General features: G+C 42.0%; 1 protein-coding gene across 4 annotated transcripts in view; it reads right to left on the bottom strand.

Annotated features, from left to right (window-relative positions):
• Positions 1-23,944, bottom strand: part of marchf8 (membrane-associated ring finger (C3HC4) 8) — a 64,546-nt gene that overhangs the window by 30,013 nt on the left and 10,589 nt on the right. For all 4 annotated transcript variants that reach the window (XM_031841305.1, XM_031841290.1, XM_031841276.1 and 1 more), the window contains exon 2: positions 18,874-19,064. In XM_031841305.1, the coding sequence (XP_031697165.1) occupies positions 18,874-18,969 (96 nt within the window). In that variant the 5' untranslated portion in view covers positions 18,970-19,064. The remainder of the gene's footprint in view (positions 1-18,873; positions 19,065-23,944) is intronic.

Genomic DNA, 23,944 nt, shown 5'->3' on the forward strand with positions numbered 1-23,944 from the left:
AGAGAGAGAGAGAGAGAGAGAGAGAGAGAGAGAGAGAGAGAAGCCTCTGCAAATACGGAAGTGGAGCCGAGGCAACAATGTCAGCCGTCGCCGTGGCGACTGCAGCTCCGGCAGCACAGTGCGGAGACAAAGACAGAGGAAAGGATGGGAGAGAGATGGCAGAGGGAGGGAGAACAAGCGGCTGCCCTACATTTTCTTCACACAAACACACAACACAGTTGCAGAGCTGCTGCTGCTACTTGTCCAGGCTTGCTCTCCCTCTCAGCTGCTCACACACACACAATCACACACAGAGTCAATCCTGTACTGTAATCTCATTGGCCGAGCATCCACTTCCTCCAGCTGATCTTGGTGAGAGGTGGGGGAGGGGCAAACTGTTGAATCATTCATGAGAGGGAGGTGGTGTCCTTTAAATAGACTCCCTCTGCTCTGCAAACTGAGCTTAACCTTAAAGTACCTTCCTCTAACTCTACTTAAGCCTGGCTTGCAACTTCTACACACTACCACACAGACAACCACACAACCTCTTTCCTCTGAATCTCAGACTGTTTTATGAAGAAGAGTCAGCCACCAAACCCCTTAAAAACCACCATCATGGTCCACCAATCAGAGAGGCCGTTACTGCTGGTTCCACCAATCCCCAGCAGGCACAGAGGGATGCAAGGTGGAACAGAGATGAGAGAGGGTAATTGATTGCACACGTTCTCATAGCTGTATTCAAGGGCAGAGTAACAACACAGCACAATCACTCAAACACTGAGCAATACTACAGGCCGACGTCCACTAATAAACACACCAATTAAACCATCTAACACAGCTATATGGGTTAGAATGATGACGCTTGTTTGTTTGTTCTGAAAGTACGCCGATAAGGAGCAAGATGCTACCAACTTCTGATGGATAGGATCATGGAGGTTATAAACTAACACACCATGTTGGATAAACAATCCAACATTGTGTGTTAATTGCAGCCATTCATCACCAGCAGGTCACATACAGTATTCACAGGCATTTGAAGAATCCCTTAAGCCCCCTAAGACTCAATATTGGGTTATTGTGGACTATACATTTATGCTGCGTTTAATTTATTTGATCAAATGTGCCCTGTTCAAAGGGTTAATATTGATTAAACACTTAGATTCATACCTTGGATGCTTACAACCTCAGGGCCTTAATGAGGACTTTGATATGAAAGTTCTGTTAGAAGTGAGGCTTACTGTTCTCTACCGACACACTAAGGATAGATCAGGTCCTTTCCATTGGCTAATGAGCAGCACTTTACTTTCATTGAGTAACACTGCTTTAACGGCTTTGGCCTCTAAATACAGTCTTACAGCAGGTCCACTGGCCCCGGCTCGTGGACTTTGGCCAGCTGACACAACAAAGATTTTACACTTTACTTCATACTTCCACTCCACTACCTCTCACATGAAAATATTGTAATTTCTTATTCTTGTATATTTTACAGCTATCTTATTAGCTATTTAATTTGCAGATAACGATTTTACATATGTTACAAGCTCACTATATGAACAGTTTATAAAATACTATGCAAATTTGATTAGAAGATTGATTAACTTATTGAAATGCTGTTCAGTTTTCACTTTTTCTGCATAATGAGTACTTTAACTGTAAAGTTCATCTTGTTTATAATTCTTCTGTACTTTTATTCCAGTCAAATTTTGAATGAAGGACCTTTACTTAGTAATACAATACATTTATACTGCAGTATTGCTATTTTCACTAAAAAAAAGATCTAAATATTTTTTAAACAACTGCTGATTGTTTCTCCCCCAATGCCAATACCTCAATTTGGGATATCTGCCGATACATACTTCCAAATAAGACAGCAAAGCTCTCTTTACCCCAGCAGCACTAATCTGCAGGATATGATTCAGCCATCGAAGGATGCAAGTATGACAAAAAAAAAAAAAAAAAAAAGAACAGACTGCTGAGCAGAGATGAGAATATAACTGCAGATGATGCAAGTGTAGCTTTCTGGTGGCTCAGCCGGCTAAGAGCCCGTCACGTTAACATCACATAATGAGTTGGTGATCTTTCCGACACAGGTTGACAGCAACGCTGCAGGGCTTTCTAATGTAAAGCTAAGGGAAAAGGTGTTGGACTGATTATAGGACCTGTCAGAAAATATCAAATCACAGCCGATATATAAAAGCCTGGTCGAGTATAAAGCAGGAAAGTGGGGCCATATAAAGTCAGAGACTCGAGAGGAGGTGATATATCGGAGAGTTGAATGAAGACGTAAAGACAGAAATTTAAGGCAAAGTGTGAAGTGAAAGAGAACAAAAAAAGAAGAAAGAGAAAACTGAGCGAGAAACATATCAGATATCCAACTGGGCGTGAAATTGCGCTGTAATAGCCTTTTCAGTTCATATTCAAATACATTCATGAATACTGATAACTACAACACTAAAGCTCGTCTACCTTCTGCACGTTTCAATCAAATCTACCTCAAATTAGAGACGAGGGGAGGGCGGGAAGGAAATGAAGAAGGGGAGAGATGGTCCGTGAGCAAAATCAAAAGACAAACTCTTGAGAAATAATATGTTTTTTCCGTGGTTAATATTCTGTAAAATGTTGAATAACTGCACAGGGATCCCTTGCTACTTATCTGCTGTAACCGTATGCAACGCTTTGATCTGGAGCTTTGCTTTTCATTTACATATCTGTGTAATGCAGTAGAGGATGGTTTCTGAGCTCGTGTATTCATGGTACATAATCTTCAGACCAGAATACGCGAGCGCAAACATTAAGTGGGCCATCGCTGCGGCAACACGACCATGACATGATACCACCAATTCACAAAATAACAAGTGGCTGACTGTAGCAGCTTTATTGATTTGTGGCTCTCCTCACTCTTGCCCAATATCTCACCATCTCTCAACTTTGACACCCAATGGAGCACATCCTTCTCGACTTGTGAAAGCCAATGGAGGTTTGTGGAAAGTTCAGGTGAAGGGGGGGGGATAACTATTAAGTGACCCCGTTTCTGGGAGCCACACTTTCAAAAGCTATTTCTGGCTGGGTTGGCGACAGAACTGTGGAGCGTGCCACCTGATTACTGTGTTTAACAGACACAATTCAGACATTCACACCGGTGGTAAGATCACGCACATGCAAACAGTAACTAAAGATGTGGGAGGGGATCATTACAACACTAAGTTCCCAATGAAAACATTTGAAATAGATGATTCATTCAACAAAACAAAAGAGTAGGAAGCTGCTAATACACCGCACAACTCAGAGATTATTTATTATTCATTACTGATTTAGCCACATAACGACGTTTGAAGTCCAGAAAGAACGTCAGTTTCACTCGTTTGTATGTTCAAGTTACGCTAAAAAAAGCTACATGGCTTACTCATGAGATGCATAAAAAAGTCCAGTTTGGACATTTTCCAGTTTTGCTATATCAATAAAGTTGACTCGACTTGAATCGATTGCGACAACAGGTGGATATCATGGGTGTCATTCCTGCAAACTCAAATAATCAGCCCTCGAGTTGCCCATATATACTGTAATATGCATGGAAAACAAGGCTCACATGATGTATATTACTAATACAGTTGTGCGGTGTTTACTCCATTTACCTCAACCCAACACAAATTAAGTACTTATTTCAGCATGGGAGGAGATCAGGATATACTGGATGTAAAGGGAAGTTGGAGTCGACAAGGCATGTGGCAGGTAGGAGGGCCAACATGGCATCAACATCTGGCCATGGTGAAAAACAATATGCATCATTTGTTCTGTGTCAGAATAAATGTCTCATAAATAAAAAAGGTTTTGAAACATACTGTATGTCAATTCCTTTGTTTAGTTCAGCACACGTTGAGTATTTTGTCATGTTCAAGGACGAGGGATTTGAGTCTCTCACCTCCAGGTTTGGCCTCAAACAAGTTTGAGCTGCAACTTATACGTCAGTCATTCATGTTTAATTTAATTCATCTGGAGTCCAATCTGTCCACCCGAATGCAGTGTTCTTCCCTTTAGAGTGTAATCTGCAAACGTCAGTCGCGATGTCTAGTCGTTTCACAGTCTCTTAGCGTTTTCACGGCTGCAGACTTTAGTACAGAGAAAGAAAAAGCTCAGTATCACTAATGAGTGACTCACTGTCATGGAGCATAACACACTGTACTTGAAAGAAATGTGGTGATAGACGGGATCACAATGTCTTATCAGAGTAGTACAAAACAACAGAGTAGAGGCTGCATGGGACTGAACTGTAATATCTCAAAAAGACAATACTGAAGTGTATCAGTCTGTGGCAAGTTTGAGCCAGAGCTCACTAGAACAGCACAATCACCCGTTCATGGTCATTATACACATGGTGTCTTAGATGAGGTGAGCTATCTATATGTAAATTACTCAACACGGACAGTACAGAAGACATTCAAGACCTTCTCTAACCTTTAGAGAAGTGTGCCTTGTAAACTGTATGGAAGATAATGCACCACAAACTGCTCTTGGGCTCTTTAATGATCCTCTCAGAGGGTTGAGATCCTGGCTTATGTTTGTTATCACACACACACACACAAACATCACATTAAAGATTTGTGTTAGTGAGCCACACAGCCCTCTCTTTAACGTCTGCCAGCAACTGGGTTTATCAGTGTTTGGGGAAAAAAAGCACCTGCAGCATTCACTGTGTTGACTGAAGCATCGACTCCATCAGTCTCCACATCAGCACCTGGGGCTAATGATAACCTTCTAAATTAGATTAGTATTTCACCAGTGCATTAGGTCCTATGGAGGAGCATGGGACGTCAGCAGAAACTGGCGACAGAGGAAGACCCTGCGTAACACTTTCAGTAGCGTGGATCAATGAATCCTAAATACTTCCCAAGTTGCAGCAGAGGGCAAATAGCTACGATGAGAATCTCTCTAACTTAATTAAAAGCCACGATGGAAGAGCTCATTGTGCTGTTCTACTCTCGATCTGATGTCTCCGGCATCAGACGGTCCGACCACGGAATACATGAACAGAAATGGCTAAAACACCAGCACAGATATTCAAATTTAAAATGATGATTGACCACAAATGTACACGGTATACTAAGTTCTTCTACTGACTAAAGAGAATAACAGTATTCTGTGAAGTAGAATCATCGGGCAGGCCAAGTCTGGCTTTAGCTCGGTCTCCTCTAAACATCAGCAGCCTGAAAGATAATTACAAATACTATCCTGTATTTTTTTTAAATAAGATGCAATAGCAGTTTCATGTCTCTGTCTTTCAATGTTCCAGACCTCATCAGCCTTTGCAGGAAAGGAGAACGGGAGATTTTTCAAAGGCTGTCTGAAAATGATTGATATACTCCATCCAGCCATCGCTTCAAAAAAACTTGAGATCTATCATTGGTGCTGAACTTTTGCTATAAATGTGCATCACTAGAGGAATGACCTAGTGATAAAAAAAAAAAAAAAAAAAAAGGAAACTAGCTATGACATCATCAATCATCCCCTGCTGTTGAACAGATTCATTATTTACCCTGGACAGGTGGAGAAGTATGTATTACAAATATAAGGATTGGGGTATTTTAAACACATGCACACACACTCAGAATACAATGATATTCTCTTCGACCACAGCTGCACTTTTTCTTTTCCTGCACTTGAAAGATCTGATTAGGATTTCCTGGTTGTAAGCGGCTTCCCAGAAGCATTCGAACCCTCAGCGTGGAGCTCCTGGCACACCTTCCATCCCTGCCTTACCCACGGCACACAACAGGTCAACATAACCTCAGTGAAAAGTCTTAGCTATTAGGCCAGTGTGGAGACACAGCAGTGACGCAATGTTGAAATGGCACAAAGTTGAACTGTTGTATCTCTGAACTAGCTGAACAGAAACACAGCGTGCATCTTAACACAGAAAGGCAAACTACACAAAGAGGAAGTATAAATAATTCCTCTAAGTCCTACAATTAGAGGACATACTCCTCAGAGGTGTGTTGTTTTGCAGATGAACAAAAGACTACACTAAACAGAATCTGCTCAGACAGTTTCTTTTCTTTCCAATTTAGTTTGTTTTCAGCGTGAGATGCTTTGATGTTCTGTATACCAGTGGGCTGCAACTCTATTCATGCGTCTACACTACAGCTACCTGAGCCAAGTAACCTTGGATTTACACATCCTCTTCTTCTCCCACCTCCGTGTACTAATGATGAAGGACGGCGCGATGAATCTGTCCCCCACACCCACCTACTCCAATCGCCATTTTTAGGTTCCGGCCTCATTCGGCTCCCAGATAAATACAGTCCAGAGGAGCAGCAGCAATTTGCATTTAAAGGCTCGTCGGCGGGAAGAGAGCTCTTATAGCTCGTCATTACAAAGAAAAGTTCACAAAGTTTAACCAGAAAACAGGTCACATTTTGGCAAAAGTCTTTCTTGAGGCTGCAGCAGAGACATGGACAACCCATTGTACTGGTTTGGAGGGAAGCTACAAGAGCGAGTGTTGTGCTGCATTAGAAGGCGGTTGCTGGTTCAAATCCCCTGGACTTGCAAGGACAGAGAGGTGCTCGGAGGTCAGATACACTATTTGCTCTACTGCCCTCTGCTGACCTGGTCCTGTACATACCCTCAACTCAACAACAAAACTTTTATTGGGGACAAAAGAGTGAGGCTTTATTTTACGGGTCCATTTTTTCCTAATATTATAAATTAAAGTTTCATGACAAGACCTATACAGTTTGGTACTAATGATGGAGAAAATAGATACAAAAGGTCTGAAACTTATTTTACTGTGTTTATGAATGGTAGAGTTTACAAAAAGCAATTTTATGGAGAAACTTCCTTCTTCTTCTACATTTAATATTATATTCTTCACATCTGTTGAATTGTGTGACTGACTCTTGGTTATCCTATATTAGCATTTAATTGGAATTACTTAACTGAAAGTGTACCAATTAAAAAACAGTCTCTATTAACCCTAAAATTACTGGCAAATTTACTAGTTGATTGCCAAAAAGTGAATAGGAAATAAATTATTAAATTAAATGAAACTATTAGGAATTTACCAAAATAGGAGTTAATAAGAGAATAATGCATGTTCAACAGTAAAATGCAATGTTATTCATGTATTTCAACATAATGACAGTATTGATGGTTTTTGGGGACTCATGCTGACTTCTTTACAAGATACAGGAAATGTGACTGTCCACTCTTCAGTGACCTTCACCCCAAGGAAACAAGAAGCTCTATTCACTCTAAACGCATCATTCTCCTCTGCTGCAGTCTCAAACATCCAAACACCACAATCCGGTAGACATCAGCTGTCTCTGAACTGAAGCTTGACATAGCCGTTCTCATAGCCCACTGCTCATCAACATTTTTGCATCTCCATATGGCTGAAGCTCTCACAGCGGTCAGGATTGTTTCCGTGCCGCACGACGCAGCTGTTAGGGGCTCGCAGGGAGGCTGCAGCGAGCTGTTGTGACTTGCTTCAGATCATTTTTACGACACTAAAAGACGATGGTAAAATGGATGAGAGGTACATCGTCACGGCGTGAAACAAAACAAAGTCGGATTTGAAACCAATGTGCGATTGTTTTAACTGTCACAGCAACAATGTCACACTCCAAAAGTGCCTCCATGACCACTTCTGCTCACATTAAGTAAAGGGGAGCGCAGAGCCAAAAGCTTACATGCAGCGCTGAATGCACTAGCTCCTTGGGACATCGAGGCTGTCTCTGTGAATGATAACTGCCCAGCATAACATACCTTTAACTATTAGGCCTCAGATTTGCCAATATGATCTACTTCACCTCCGGGTTAGGAGGAGAGAGACAGAGAGAGATGGAGGATGGTGTGCAGAGGAGCAGACTGCATTTTACAGCCGGTCTTTTGAAGTGATAAGCATGAAGTCAAAATCCAATCGCTCCCAGCTGGTCCACACTCCAACCTTTACTTTTTCTTCATTTCCATCTCCCACTGCTGCCATCGGAAATTCTGCCATTCCCTATCCTCCTCTACATTCTCTCTCCCTCTCTCTACATTTCATCTTCTACAGACTCAATTTACGCAAACCTTCCAATCTCACTCCACCCGGCCAATATTTGTCTGGTCAGCTCTCCGTCTGTGTGCAGACAGTTTTAAACAAATATTGTAAAGAGCACTGTTTCCACATGAAATGGGACTGAAATCAGCTCTCAAAGAGGGAGCAGATGGTGATATTTTCCTGATGACATCTTTTGGCTTTTACTGCAATTTCCCACTGCTTGTTCCTTCCCTCCCTCTTTCATCCCACTGGAGGCCTTACAACAAGAGCCGTGTGAGCTGCTTGCTCTTTATCTCAGCCCAGAGTAAACAGTGTTTTATAGAGTGAAGTTGCTTCAAAAAGACACAGAAGAATTACATTTCATGTTTAAATGGAAACTGGGGACTAAGCTCACAAACAAAAAATGCATCATTCACATTTCCACAGTAAAATGACTAAGTGGTGATTATATATTAATTCCACTTAGATAAATAACCATGCTTGTATTGCACATTTCAGAGACATAAGCTGCTATTTAGAATTTGTGAGAGATAGCTGGGAGAAAAGACGTCAACCAGCGAATAACAAAGATATCAAATGTCCTCAGGAGAAGACCGATAACATTTTTATGGAGGCAGCATCTTTTACATTCTCCTCATTTGTACAAAGTGCCCCTTTTCTGCAGCTAGAGTTTCAGCCGTTTGTTCAGCGGAGTAATCCGGCTCCCTGGGAGACCAACAGCGGTCAATACGTTCTGTATTCAGTCAGAGTACTTTGAGTGGTCAACAGGAGCAACGCATCAGATCCTCTTCCACATAGCCACTAATACTCCATTGGCCTCGCTCAACTCTGTCTCATCACATATCTTTGTCTATCATAGCGTTGTAGTTTCAGTTTTCAATCATGCGACTGGCTTCGTTTCTATCTGTATGTTGAATGACACACACACACACACACACACACACACACACACACGTGAGCAACAGGTTTGCTGCCAATCCAAGAGAAAAATCCTTTCCCCCTGCCCAGATCTGCACACTCCCTGGAGTCAGTGTGTGCAGCCGTAAACACAGCAGACTCGGTTCAGGGTCAACAACTGAGGAAGTTCACAAATCCCACCAACAAGCCATTTAAAGTAAGGAATATACAAAAACAAGCCTTAAGTGTGCACTTAAGGCGACAGTGTGCAAATACTATCAGTTGTCACGATTGACTGCATATGTGCTTTGAAGATAATGCTCAACATGCGCTGCTTTAACGGATTCATAATGTGACAACGCCGTCAGAGTGAAGAGACAAATGTGCTCTCTCATTCAAACATCTAAACACTTTTTTTCGTCTTCCATGAAGCTGAGCAACTGCATCCCTTGCCTCAACTGGTTTGGTAGACAACTCTTAAACAAGCATTGGGCGCACGTACAAGTGTGTATAAAGCATGCCTGAAACATTAGTGCTAATATGAGCAGTGTGCTGCTCTGTGTGAGCCAAAGATATCCATTTGAGTTTGTTAACCTTAAACTGGATAATGGTTAAGAGGTGCTGTTACATGAAGACTTATTAAAGGATTCCTTGTGGTGTGAAGTCAAAAGATAAAAACAACGCTGGTCTAAGTAGCAGCTCCACAAAGTCCTTGGGAGGTAGTTTTCATGGCGATGACACAGCATTACCACCATGCTCCTGTTGTCTCAGTGGCCTGAGATTTTCCTGTGTCACATACAGCACCATCATAATCTATTAGCAAGCCAGAGGGAGGCCACAGCTCTGCAAGAGTAAAAAAAAAAAAAAAGTGTGTTCGTGCATGCGAGCATTCAAAAGACACAGGCCGATTGCCGTCACCCCTGACAGCATGACCGGAGGCAACAGATAATGGAGTAGCCACCATTCTCCTTTGGCATGTGTGGAAGGTGCCGTGGGTTCAGATAAACACATCAATCAAAATGACAAAGGACTGACGGCTCCTGCTTTTACAAATGGGCTTCACCTCGATTTCACAGAGACGACATTTTTCTCATTCATGTTACCCTTGCAAAAGGAGATCAGGACATTGGCGCGGATGACACTGGTCCTTCGAGAGACCACTACCTCAAGCAAAGTGGGGAAACCACAGCGCTCCTGGCACACAAACCGTTTGACAGCTCTGACAGAAGCAAAGCTGAGGGATGTTATGGTGAACAGCAGTCTACTTCTTCACATTCTGCCTCTGCCGCTCCAGTCCTGCCAATAGTACTATTATTCGGTCTTTGCTCCGTTTCTACAGCAACAACATGCTCCTCTCTCGCTCTCGCTTCCTTCAAGCTGTTTACAACCGAGCGTAATTGTGCTCTCTTTCACCTTATCGTTTTATTCTCTCACCTGGACCCTCTCTCTGTGCTTGTTCAGTGGGTTCTGTCTGTACTCAATTTCTCCTCTTGGCAGACAGAGGAGAACGTCGACGCCGGGCTGCAGTCGTCGGTACTCTGCAGAGCTCAGTGAAAGCCTCATGAGTCCAGGTATACTGCTGGTGCATTCATGCAGCTGTACTGTCCACAGGTGGAGGAGGGATAAGATAAGTACTGTGCACACAATTTTATGGGTTAAAAAGTGGCTTATGACCTGCGATACATGGCATCATGGCTCTAGCTGCCATTATCTTCATCGTTTACTCTTATCATGAACTGTGGTGCAATAATTGAAAAAGAGTATATTCATGTCACGGGGTCAAGAGGCAATATTAGTTTCAAACACTTCCTGCAATAGTAATAATTTACATAAAACTCTCTATGCCTAAACATGTCTCAGAGTACAGCACTGATCTTGAGACAGTAGATTTCATCTCTCTAAAAAAAGACTCATAAGATGAATCTTTGTTGAGACACTTGCCGTCTGCCTGCTGAAAGTAGATCATAAGGTTTCAGAATGTGCTCAGGGCTTCATGCAGCAGAAATTTCCAAGCAACAAACATCTGGTATTGTACTCTGCCTATGGGAGCTCTTTGTGGATGCTGTCTTTCTTCATTCTTTACAACATAACAAGAACATATTTCCCTCTCCTGTAAAGCACAATAGAGGAAAAGTAGCAGGTTGGTCTATTAGTTAATGTTCTTGGTGTTCACCGTTGATTTAGAAACAAAGCTGATGGATTTTCTTCTGATTTGTCCATCATTTAATTCAAAGATTCATTATTTCTGAAAGAATGATGTGGGATGAAAGCTTTGCCATTTCTCCTATAACAATATTATATATAACTGATCTGAAAAAAATGAATTACTAATGATCACAGATGATCAGCACAGATGGGCAACAAATGTACATTACTCTATCGTTTCCTTTCTACCATGTGATCCAAGGGTAAAAAAATAAGTGTTATTGTGTTAGTGACTGGTGAAAACAATGTTTTCTTTGTTTCTTTCTTTTAACACCACTCCTTTATACAAATATCACATTACATATTGTGCAAATATTACTAGTGGCCTTTAGACTGCTTTCATTTTCAATTTAAAAACAGTTCCACAGATTTTAGCTGCACCTTAACTTTTGAAAACGTGTGCAAAGCTGACAGTTGTAATTTACTCAAGGACGGGAACGACTAAATTTAACTGATATCTTTAAATTCAAGGTCTAAATCAGGTCTTTTTCCAGACTCTGCAGATGTTAATTATCGCCTCCATTCTTTGTCTCTCTTGTCTACAGCATAGACAACTGGAGTAAATTGGTCTGATCTTGTTTTGTTCCATCCTGACAAAAACATCCCCAAAGCCTAAATCAAAGGTAATGACTGGTTACTCCACTATTTAAAGGCTCTCAGTAAAGTGGTGCAAGGCCACAGTCAAGTCATTCTGGTCATACACAAAAAACCGACGCAGAAACAGCTTATTAACACATAAGTCTCATTTAAATAGTTTTGGCCATCATTCCAATCCGTGACAGAAAACATTGCACCCATCCCCCTAAAAGTTAAGATCTGAATGATGTTTGCCATGTTAGCCATCTCTACTTTAGTGTGTTAACATGCTAACATCTGCTAATTGCTCATCAGTGAACACAAGCCCAGCAGAAGCTGATGGGTCATTAGTTTTGCAGGTAATTCGTCAAAAAATTGCCCTGATGATGGTGTTGGATGCAAAGTCAGTGGATCACCTAAGTCACTAGGATCGACATTGAAATATCTCGAGGGTAGTTTCTAGTTCTACTCACAGACGGAGTCTAACAAAAGAATGCACTAGCATGGGTTGACTGAGGAGATGATCCCCCCCCCCCCCCCATGTGTGCCCTATAGCTCATGGTAGCAGAATTACAGTAGAAGCAGTCACGGCATTTTACACAAACATGTGAGAATAGTCTAACCGAGTCAACCTCTGCAGCTGTTGGGCATCTGCCTCCCCAGACAGCAACAAGGAGGAGTTCACGGTGTGGTCACAGGAGTGAATTCATAGGTGGAGAGATTAACTGCGCTAATCTTCCACTGGATAACACCATGAGAGGAGGATGGAGGAGGATGAAAAAGAGGAGGAGGTGGTGGAAGGAGGGAGTGGAGGAGAAGTTGGAGAAAGACAGCTCAAGACATTTAGGGTGACGGGGATTGGACAAAAGGAAGATGCGGTCTCATTGTAAGAGACTCTAGTGTGTATTTGGGCCTAAACTGCCTCCTCCCCTAAATGAAAACAATTGGGAACCTCATCATCATCATATCTTACTGGAAAGCGTCTGACTGCCCACTATCTTTCACTTAATGCACAAGAGAATTATTATGTGCCCGTGCGCTTGCCATAAACTGAACACCACAATACAGTATGACAGAGCTATGAGTCCTATCAGACTCATTACACAGCTGGGGTGTACGGCTGCATAAAACTAGCATTCATCAGGCAGATACTGTGCGTCAGACTCCACAGAACCTGAGGACAGGCTGCTGCGAGGGGAACATGTGCAGCGTCTCCTCGGGAAGACGAATATGGCCGCTGTGGGAGAGCTCAGAGAGTCTCCTCCATTGATCTGGCTGGCGGTGGCTGAATGTTTGGGGCCATGTGAGGCACAGAAGCCAAATCAGCACGTCACAGTCTCAATTAAACTGTCTCCTCAAACTCCCCGCAGAGACACCTTCCAGTTAACAGAAGTGCGACAGAAGCACTCAAAGACTGAGACAGCAGCTTCCCAAAGAGGACAGAGGAGCGGCAGACGCAGCCCTTTTATTTGTCCCACCTGGAAATAACTTCATTAACTTCATCCGTGTTATTTTTGTTCATCTCTGTCGGTCTGCATGTCGGTCTCTGGTTATCTGCTGGCTCTTCACTTGTGTCTCTGTGCACTTTATCCACAGTCACTTCGACAACAGAGATGTTGGTAACTGTGTGTAAAAAAAAAAAAAACAAGTGGTTCCTATAAATTCATTCGGGCAAAATCGGTGGCTGTCATAGCCGCGAGCTTTTTGTGTTCAGGTGCCCTTTCTGTTCCTGTAGTGTGCGACAGGTGGAACAAGTTTCCGTAGGTCAACAGGTTAATAGCTATACATCTGTCGGGTTCGGTTATACATCAGTCCACATTGTAAATCGTGAGATCATTTGTAAATGTGTTTTACCTAAGAGGACATTTAAAAGCCGCTTGCTGAGCCTTCTTATTTAACAGTTGTGCTCTGAAAGTATACGCGTGTGGGTGGAAGGCAATGGGGCAGGGGTTAATTAGAAGACACAGTTTCCTCTGAATGTCTCTCCCTCGGCTAATAGCTGCTCTTCTGAAACAGAGAGCTGAAATACACAGTCCCCCCTCACACTGGAGACAAAGCAAACTCTCCTTTTACTATCATACAAGATCATGCCATGCCTACTAGAATAGAGCAGGTAAGGGGACTGTAATTATTTCCTGCCATGCTTCTCAATGTCTATTTTCTGCTGCTAAGGGTCAATTGTAATCACATGTATGAAACTAAATATAGCAGTGTCAGCGCTTCCAAAAAAAAAAAAAAAAAAAAAAGTAAAATAACTTGTGGAGCCATCACAGAAGGTAAAGAAGCAAAGTCCTTCCTTACAACTTTCAAGGGCCTCAAAGGCCTGGCCGTCATGTCGGCTCTTTCACATTTAATGAAGTTTTTTCGCACTTCAACCTCAAGTGGCTCAGCGCAGCCGGGTCCTCCGGGAACTCGAGCAAGTCCTGCACAGACGGGCTGACTAACAACACCAGCTGCTGACATGTGAATATGTTTATATGAACCTGCACGTCCTTGCATGATGAGACAGAGAGTCAAGAGGAAGAAGAATAACAGTTATACTATTGGTCCTGCAAGTTACTGCTGAAACAGTGAGTCGATTATTCAAATAGTCTTGGATGTATCGAGCAACAATGGCAAACATTTAGCGGTTTCAGCTTCTCAAATGTGAGAATTTGTTACTTTTCTCTGTTATTTATTGTAAATTGAATATCTTTGGTCAGAAAATACAAACGGTGTGTAGATATAACTGTGATGGGCACTTTCACTAGGTTTCGACTCAAATATATATCAAAAAGATAACAGATCTCTCAAAAGCTAATGAAATTCATCAAATCAAGTTAGCTACAGCCCCACCTACTACCAGTACACAGAAGCTCTACAGAAAAAGACACATAATTGGTGAATGCACCAGTAAAAAACACTAATATGACAGAATCCTTTGTATTTGCACCTTTGAAGTCAGCAAAAATAAACAGAACACATCCTCTGCTTCCAACTAGAAGTGGTCAAATATAATATGAGTGTGAGCGAGTTTAGTCCTAACGTACTCAAGTCACACGTGTAAATACTTCTCCTGATAATTCAGCATTTCATGCCTAGTTTAGCCAGCCCCAAGGCTTTCTGGGTGATTAGCATGGCATTTCCATTTGCAAGCCTTCGGGCACTGCAATCTGGAAGAGAATGATTTGGACATTTTAGATGCACCAAATGTTTGGAAAAGGTTTCTCTGCCTCAAGGCCCAGAAACATATTTTTTAAATATCTTTAAACACATTCAATAAAACGTATATTTTTCAGATTTAGTAGTGCTGGGTGTAAACAGGCTACCCTGCTATCTGCCATCTCAGTCAAAAAGCTTCAACTGCACCGAAGGTGCAAGAACGTGGCTTCAAGTGAACTAGTTATGTCACTATACGAGAAGCGCTTCGTTAAATCGGCAACGACAGACGCATTAAACAGCCTGAAGGCGGTGTTGAAAGTTGATGCTGTGGTGGTCAGTGTTTGATGAAGGTGGGCTTTGTGGAGTCCAAGATCAGTGCAGAGGAGCTCTGCGGCTATTACAACTGTCCTTGGACTCCGACACGCGCTTACTGAAGGACAAAGCTTCCAGCGCTCTCTGTGCTTTCATGAAAGATACATGCAGGATCAAAATTGCGGGTATCAAGTATCACAGTGTTCAGTGCGTGCGCAGTCACAGAGATATACTGCTAAATATAATATCAGTGTGAGCGAGGTCACGCACGTTGGTGTGAATACATGTGTTAATGTGAAAATGAAAGCTACAGCTGTGTCCACTGAAGCTTTCTATATTTCTCAGCTCTGCTGGAAGTGCAATAATCACATGTTCCATCTCATATAAATGAATATTTTCACAGTAAAAATGTCACCAAGTGACATTGCTGTTGGGGTTAAAGATGTATGATGATCAACAAACAAACAATGGCAGCTCAGTCAGTATGCATTTTTTAGATATATACCACAAGACCCTTCCCTACCTGCGCCAGGGATTAATTTATTGTCAACTCATGCATAATTCAATTGCTGCTCACCTCATCAAAAAGCCCAGACTCAAATACATCCGACCATATTATTTGCCAACGCTAAGAGCCGTCAGGGAACTTTTCTTTTTTTTTCCCCCAACAAAATAAAACTTTTGCTCCCCAAGTCTTTTGAAGCCGTTTTAAAAAATATTTCTTAAACCCCAATTTATCTACAGGAGTTCTGAAGGGGAGGACCCACAGTGCACAGACAAAGTGCCCGCAAGCACACACCCAAAGAGGATTTCTCAAAGACAAATGAACTTGAGTGGAGCTGGAGGAGAGAGGCAAGTAAAGGGCCAGCAACAGTTAAAGATGTGTTGCTCTCTAAAGGAGCAGCTGACCAACTCTGAATTCTAAGTAGAGGAAAGTTCTGCTTTTTTTTTTTTTTTTTTTTTTCTTGAGGCGCTAAAAGACCAGTTGTGTTGTCTAAGAGGGCCAGATGGGCTTGTGCTCTGTGACTAAACTCTGGGCACGCACGCACACACACACCTCCCGGGCTCTCAAGCTAATCAGCATTCAAAGTAAACGCTCTCTCCTCTCTTCCTACACTCTGTTTCTCATTTCTCTACGCTGCTGATGGTTCCACAGGGAGGACGGGAGTCGCTGCTGTTTATCCACTTATTCCTCGGGGGGGGGGGGGGGGGGGGGGGGGGGGGGGATGGGAGGCTCAGCCAGCAGGAGAGAGTGATGCTGAACAGAGAGATGCAGGGTTCGATCTGCACGCCGTTAGCAAACATTGCGGCAGAGAGAAACCAAACGCCCCCCCAGACATTATACAGCTTACAGTTTCACTTTTACTCCCCAGCAAACTAAGGTAACCTTGATACGCCTGCTCACAAAGTTTAAACCCCTTAATCCTGTTAACCGTGCATTGTACAAAAATATATTTCAGCTACACAAACTCACACCTGTATTTTACTGAGGAGATGGAAAGTCATGAAACCAGTTCAGAGGGAATCGCATTTCACTTTCACTTCTGCAATGACAAGGAAGAATTTTGAGCCTCATAGTTAACATAGATTGGGCTAGTAAATTAATCAACAGTGGGCGGGGTGTGTGTGTGTTTGTGTGTGTGTGTGTATATAAAGTAAAATGACATGTTAGCACCAGTTTACAGCTTGTTTGTAGTCAGTTTTACAGAACAGGAGGCGGAAACACAGCATCATATGCGGCACAAAGAAGCCTCTTAAGAACACCTGTGCTGGTGCACTTAGCGCCCAGGATCTATTGTGAGCTGACGAGGCCGAGGAGAAAGGGCAGCCTATGGACATATTGTCTTAGCACCTCACTTTGTTCCAGAGCTCAAAAAAAGAAACTGCACTCAGAGAGCACTTCACTGTGGTGTTTGATGCCGGTGAAGTACAGAGAGAGAGGGAGAAAAGACAGTAAATTGATGAGCTGCATGTGAGAACAAGAACTGACTTTGATTGGACACCATCAGTTTGGACTTTATTCGTTATTATTGACAAATCAAAAGTGATAACTATCTCAGAAATGAATAAATGTCCTGATTATTCTAAATGATGGCCAGATGCGAGAGCTTTAAACATTTCTGAGAGTAATCTTTGGATTCTGAGAAAAGTCAGATTTCAAAGAATAAAGTCAAAATCCTAAATCAGAAATCTGCGATAGGCTCAGATGAACTTTTCAGATTTGCCACTAATCCTCTTCTGTTAGGCCTGATAGATTGCTTGCGGCCTGTGTTTCAGACCTTTTTTTTTTTTGCGACTATCCTGACTGGTATTTTACTATTATTTTACCAATTTGTTTTTTAAAATTGAAGTAGAGACGATTCACAAAACCCCATGAAAGGTACAAAATCCTGTATTTGGTCGGCTACCACTATTCTATAATGGATAAGCAGACCAGACTCTGACCAGCCTCATTAAATGAAAACTTCTGCTCAACCCAAAGGCAGCACAGAACTAATTTGTTTGTGAGAGAAATTTATAATAATTGATGTCGCTGTGTTAGGATTGACACCCCTGGCATTAGAAAATTAACTTCCTGATTGTTCACTGGTGAATGACTACAGAACAGCTCGGGTAACTTTCTCCACCCGCCAACCCCCGCTATCTCTTGTCATTTAAAATGAAAACGTATTTGCTTTTGTCTACGTCTAGTTGATATTTAAGCCATTCTTTCAGTAGGTTCTTTTAACAAAGAGATGTCTTATGAAAATACAAATTTCACACTGCCAAACCTAGTTTAAAAACAATGACAAAACAAACAAAAAAGGAACAGATATGATGTAGTTTTTAAGGCATTTGGCAACAGTGTTTTTCCAGTGGGGGTGTGAGTGACAGCAGAGCATGATTTACAGTGGCGCCGCTATGGAAGCAGTCACCACACTTCAACAATTATAAATCTAAAACTGTCATAAGACCAATTTGAAGTTGTTGGTTTTTTTTTTGCTGTGGTAAAAACTGAGGGAACTATTTCTCAATGTGTATAAAAATTAATAAGTAGCCTGTCATTTATTCTGGAGGGAGAAAAAAAACAGGCCATCATCATCAAATATTAAATGTACACTCATGAATAGTGTATTTTCATTCTTCCTGGCAATCTATATGCACACTAAGATTATGGAGAACTTTTCAACAAGTCCTCCAAATAAAAACAACAAAATACATCCTCAGACTCATATAAGCGGTTTATGATATGGCCAGTTTGTCCGCGCCTGAAATCTATTAATCACGGTTGAAAAGTACATCTGCTTTATGTGACAACGTGAAGGTTAAAGTCCCAGTGAAATGGGAGTTACTGCGTCTTTAGCTTCTGTACTGTGACACATTTCACAGTGCAACAGGTTAGTTCAGCAGTGTACAGTAACAAGAGGGATGTAAATCAAATCGTTCACATTTGATTGGACCGCTAAAAAATGGGCGGACTGAAGAGTTTAGTGCAGTACAAAGCTACAGAGGATCTCCATTGTCACTAAAAGTTGCAGATTGATTGATGGATGAACATCATGATACTATTACTTGAAATTGGTTGGTACTAGCAAGAAATAAATTATGAGATTAGTCTGCAAGTCCGTTTGCGGGGCTAAGATCAAGACCCCCCCTTACCATTATACAATTTCTCTGTAGGATAAATACTACACTTTATGGGATGACCACCAGCCCATAATACTCAGCTTTTTTAACTCTTCACATACCTGCTTGTCCTTGTCCTTGTTTTTCCCACTGCCCGACACCCGCGATGAGGTGACATCACGGGGGATGACAGAGATCTGGTGCAGTGGCATGTTCATCCCAGCAGAGCAAACCAGGGACGTTCACACTTCCTGTCCTGTTGCCAGAGCAAAGGGCATGATGGTCTGAATTGCGACACCTTGCCCGCGCTGCCCTGCAGAGGACACACAGAGGACAGACGGAGATTAGCTACGAGGTAATTGAAAACACATTCAAATAACATATAATACTGTATCACTGCAGCTGGAGGAAGTCCACAATAAGAAACAAGAAATGAAAGTGGCACAGCTTCATCACTTTACATTTAAATAGAACATTTTCTGCTGTATTTGTGTGTAAAAATAGTGAAACATTATTTCTTACAGCCGTTAAGTGTTCTATGTGAATCTATGTTTCTATCACTACAGATTTTTTTTAAATAAATAACCGACTGTCGTTTTTCTTATATTTTGGGGTCCATATTCTTTGTTAAATTTAGAAAGTCTGTGCTGGAAAAGAAACACCATGTACGTGGGATAAGGACAGTTTAAAATGTGCTTAAGAAGACAAAAATGGATGATTTTGTATTATTTAGGATTTTTTTTACTTTGTCTTTAAATCATGAACCCTACAAAAGCAGGCCCATGAACTGTTCCTGACCTACAGTACGTTCTAAGAAATGTTGAGTCTCGTGATTTTCCACAGAACGTCTCAGAATAGCACAAGCACAAGATGTAATAGCCGAAGTGTGTATCAAATCACAACAGAGGTGAATCTGCGAGATTAATTCACTTATTTTACGAAAGACCGCCATGTTTCCACAAAAGAGAGAACAAACGGTCCATGTGGTTCAGTCATGTGGTGAGTCATGAAAGCAACAGCAGCAGTATGGGGCTGTCCTGGGGAGTTACACAAGAGCTTTTACATAAGGGTTGTTTTAACTTCAGTTAATGCGGCCATCTGTACTGCCACTGACAGCAATTAAGCCATAGCTCCTTCTCACCACTAGTCCTTGTGTATGTGTCCGTGTTTGCACACAGGCCCGTTTGCCAAGCAGATCCTCAAGCTCCGCAGTATGAAAATGATTAAGAAAACCGAAAAGCAAGCAGGCAGATGGGAGGTCAATGAAATGGCAGTAATCAGAAACCAACATTGATGGCGGGGGGGGCGGGGGTTGTAGGCTCTGGACTGAGAATGCCACACAGGTCCACTAAGAAGCTTCAGACCAGCACAGCCAGAGCTGCCACATCAGTTCATCCATCTGTGAGAAGTATTTATCAAGATGGAGAGGCGATTATGCTCATATGATCTCATAAACACACGCAGTCAGTGGTCATATGAGCTTCTTGTGCAACAGCTGGCAGTCTCAGCTCGGTGCCAAAGAGGGTGGGGGAGAGTTTGTTTTAATAAAGACCAACCAGAAAGCCCCTCAGCACTCATTGAATACATTTCTCTGGCAAACCAAATTGTCAAATACTACACAGTGAAAGTCGCAGGAAAAACTTGAAACAAATATGACTATTGTTAGTTTAGCGCATTAGCACTCCTTTAGGTTTGCTCACGTCACAGATTAACACCGACACATTTTGTACTCCTACAGTTTATCCTCAAAGACTACTGAAAAGAAGTTGCAAGTTGGTTGAAATCAAACAAACAACTCCTTTGTCACCCATCTCTACATCAACCTTGACGAGGCAGCTAATCTAATGGATTTTATAGAGTAGCATGGTTAACTCAATACCACAAAGTGGAAGAAAAAAAAAAAACACGCACAGTAGAGTTCACTCACGATTGACATTTCTGTCTTGAACTGCTGATTCACATGCCAGTAAAAACCCACAGCGTGTTTGTTTGTTGTGAAACAAAAGGAGTTACGCAGCAAAACATCCCAGAGGAGAGAAAAAAAAAAAAAAGGGGCATTTTCCAATGCAGTGCACGATTTACCGAGGTGATGCAGGAGGCAGCGAGCCCTTTGTAGAGGCGAGGATGGTGGAGGAGTTCTTCAAGATTACTCATCTTTGTCGACTGGTGTTCAACCCAAACCTCAACCTCCATTTTGCATTTTTAAAAGCCAGTTATGATGCTATTGTAGCTGCATGTGTTGGCAACTGAAAATCATTAATAACTACGATGACCGTCTTGCGTAAAGTTGCAGTTTACATCCATGCCTGTTCCAGAGTCCTATATTGAAGCTATCACTACATGGACCATACACAACAACACTGTGTCCGCTGTGGAGACCTTCAAGTTTCTGGGACCCACAATCTCCCAGGACCTGAAGTGGGCCTCCAACATCAACACCATCCGGAAAAAGGCACAGCAGAGGTTGTACTTCCTGCGCCAGCTCAGGAAGTTCAACCTACCTCAGGAGCTGCTGATCCTGTTTTACTCAGCCATCACCCAGTCTGTTCTCTGTTCCTCTATCACTGTGTGGTTCGGATCAGCCACCAAACATGACAGGAACAGACTGCAACGGATTGTCAGGTCTGCAGAGAGGATCATTGGTTCCAACAGCAAAAAATCTGGGATCGACTGTAAACATCCAGTAGTAATCATTTAACTCTCTTTTGTCTGCAAGCCTCCATTCCTTCCAAAGCCACCAGTCTTGATTATCACAAAAGTAAAGTGGCTTTTGTGATTTGAATGCAAAGCCAGTAAAGTAACCGAATGCCATTTAGTAATATAGTATATTTGGCCATTGTGTGACCTTACTGCGAGTTGGTGAGCCATGGCTCCAGAATACAGGTCACTTTGATGATAGAGAGCACACAGAGTGACATGGTGTGTGTGTGTGTGTCTGTGTGCTGCTAATGAGTTGCAGTAAATGAGCGTGGGTCAGGGCTTGAGGGCATCCTCACATCATTAAAAGCTCCTTCTCTATTTCAGTCACAAATTTTTGGTATTAATTACAAAGCTGTTATTTATTGTGTCATTTCCCCGAGCCGTGACGTAAACAAGAGGGACGAAGAAAAATAAATCAAGATGGTCTGCGTGCACTCCATTCTCAGAGCTGTGGTTCACTCAAATATTTTTGCGGCAGTCCGGTGAAAACAACGTCCATCACTGCGGCCACAACACAGACTGCTGCTGCACCAGAGAGGTCGTTAATGCACATCGTAAAGAATAACAACTGCAGTAAAAGCCTCAACTCCACTCTTAATTGGCACTGTGCTTCAAGCCAACGGCCTGTGTCTCACACACACACACACACACAGCATCAGCACAACCTGATGGACTCCTCCGATAAAGCCTGTTGCAGTTCACTTCCTCACACACACACACACACATCATCACATTTGACGCCGCAGTTGTTCAAGAGTTTGGATAAGTTGTCAAACAAATTTAACTGTCAAACTTAAACTGGGAGATAATTTAACTGTCACAGACATTGTATAAATCCATAAATAATATGCAGAGAAATACAAACACAGGCCTGTGCTGCACTGAGCTTGAAGCCTGGTGATTACTTGAAGACTTTTTCATAAACACACTGGGAATAAATTATCATAACTCGCTTTCTTTAAGCTCATTGTCAGTTCAAATGGAGCTGCGTCATTTATCAACACCAGTGCGGTCTGAATATATATCCTGTGACTTCTGCTCTGCCTCCTAAATGTCTCCATAGCTATTGTCCCTATATGCAGGATTAATCAAAGGCATCGGATATATAAGTTCACTGCATTCATAATGCCTCCGTTAGCTGTCCCATTTGACTATATGCTAATGAGTCCCAGTTTAGATGGGATTAATTGTGTGGTTGGTGAATTGAGCTCTGAACAGACGTCTGTGATATACATGCTGGTTTGTCAGGGAAACCGCAGGAAGTGATGATTTTTAGACAAGCCAACATCTCTGGGATTTTACCACCATTTATCAAAATTACTCTCTCTCAGCTGCCAAGGAAGGCCAGAGCCGAAAGGGACAAAGAGACCCAAGGAATGACACAGAAGTGTGTGCACTATACGCACAGAGGACACCCAGAGAAACTTCCAGTTCTGTAAATCTCAAAAAAAAAAAAAGGGAGGAGCTGTTCATTTACAGTAAACTGTTTTTTCAGTACCGCCACCGGAGTGGACATGTTGACTCTGCCCTGGATTTACAGAAGTGGGCCATTCAAAGTTAAGTTAATTACTTAATTTAGTCACAATTCTTTCAATGAATCCTTGTTGAATTCCCCAGATTAGTGTAGTGACGAGAGGAGACTGATCGCTGAATTCCAGACGCAACAAGAAGTCGTATAGAACTGCCTTCAACGGGCCCCAAACCAACACGCTCTAAGAAGAACAGTTTCATTTGATCTCTTTCGGTTTCAGGATGACACAGCAAATAAGTTACATACACGCAGCATCACACAGGTATATAACTTCACTCAGACACTCCAGCTTCATCCCCCAAATTAAGTGATGCATTTTTGTGTGTCAACTTCCAAGTGTCCATCTGTCCAATTTCTACATTTGGAATTTGGTTTCAGGACAGGTCGGTAAAAGCACCAACGTTTCGCTACAGTCTGAACAAATCAAATATTCAGGCAGCAGGCATGCTTGCTTGCATAATGTTCTATCCAACAATAACTGTTTCACCAGTTGAAACGGCAAACATAGCCAGCAGCAGATTATATCAGCTGCAGCCCGTCGCTAATTAACGCTAATTCCCTAATTACCTTACCCAAAGGCCAAATTAAAACATGGTTATTGTTTATTGTTTTTGAACACAAAACGGCAGTGTTCATGCCTTCTCATCCAACACAGAGGCGATTACTAATCTCAAATCAGTTTTGGTTAATTATAACTTTGTTTAAGAAATGTTGAAAGCTGAACCTAAATAGATTTGATAAGATATGTTAAAGGATTCAGATTCAAATAAATGTTAGAAAAACGTCCTTTTCTGGTGACGGGGAAATATTATTCTTTCTCCAATAACCTCACAAGATGACATTACAAAAAGGAGAAAAAAAAATTGAATACTATAAAACGCAATGCATGGCTGACTTAAAGGGAACTTGTTAAGATTTTTGACACGATGCTGTCCAAGCCTTTGTGTGTATGTGTGCACGAT

Source organism: Anarrhichthys ocellatus, unplaced genomic scaffold, assembly GCF_004355925.1.
Source record: "Anarrhichthys ocellatus isolate YVR2014 unplaced genomic scaffold, GSC_Weel_1.0 scaffold3, whole genome shotgun sequence".
Taxonomy (NCBI): domain Eukaryota; kingdom Metazoa; phylum Chordata; class Actinopteri; order Perciformes; family Anarhichadidae; genus Anarrhichthys; species Anarrhichthys ocellatus.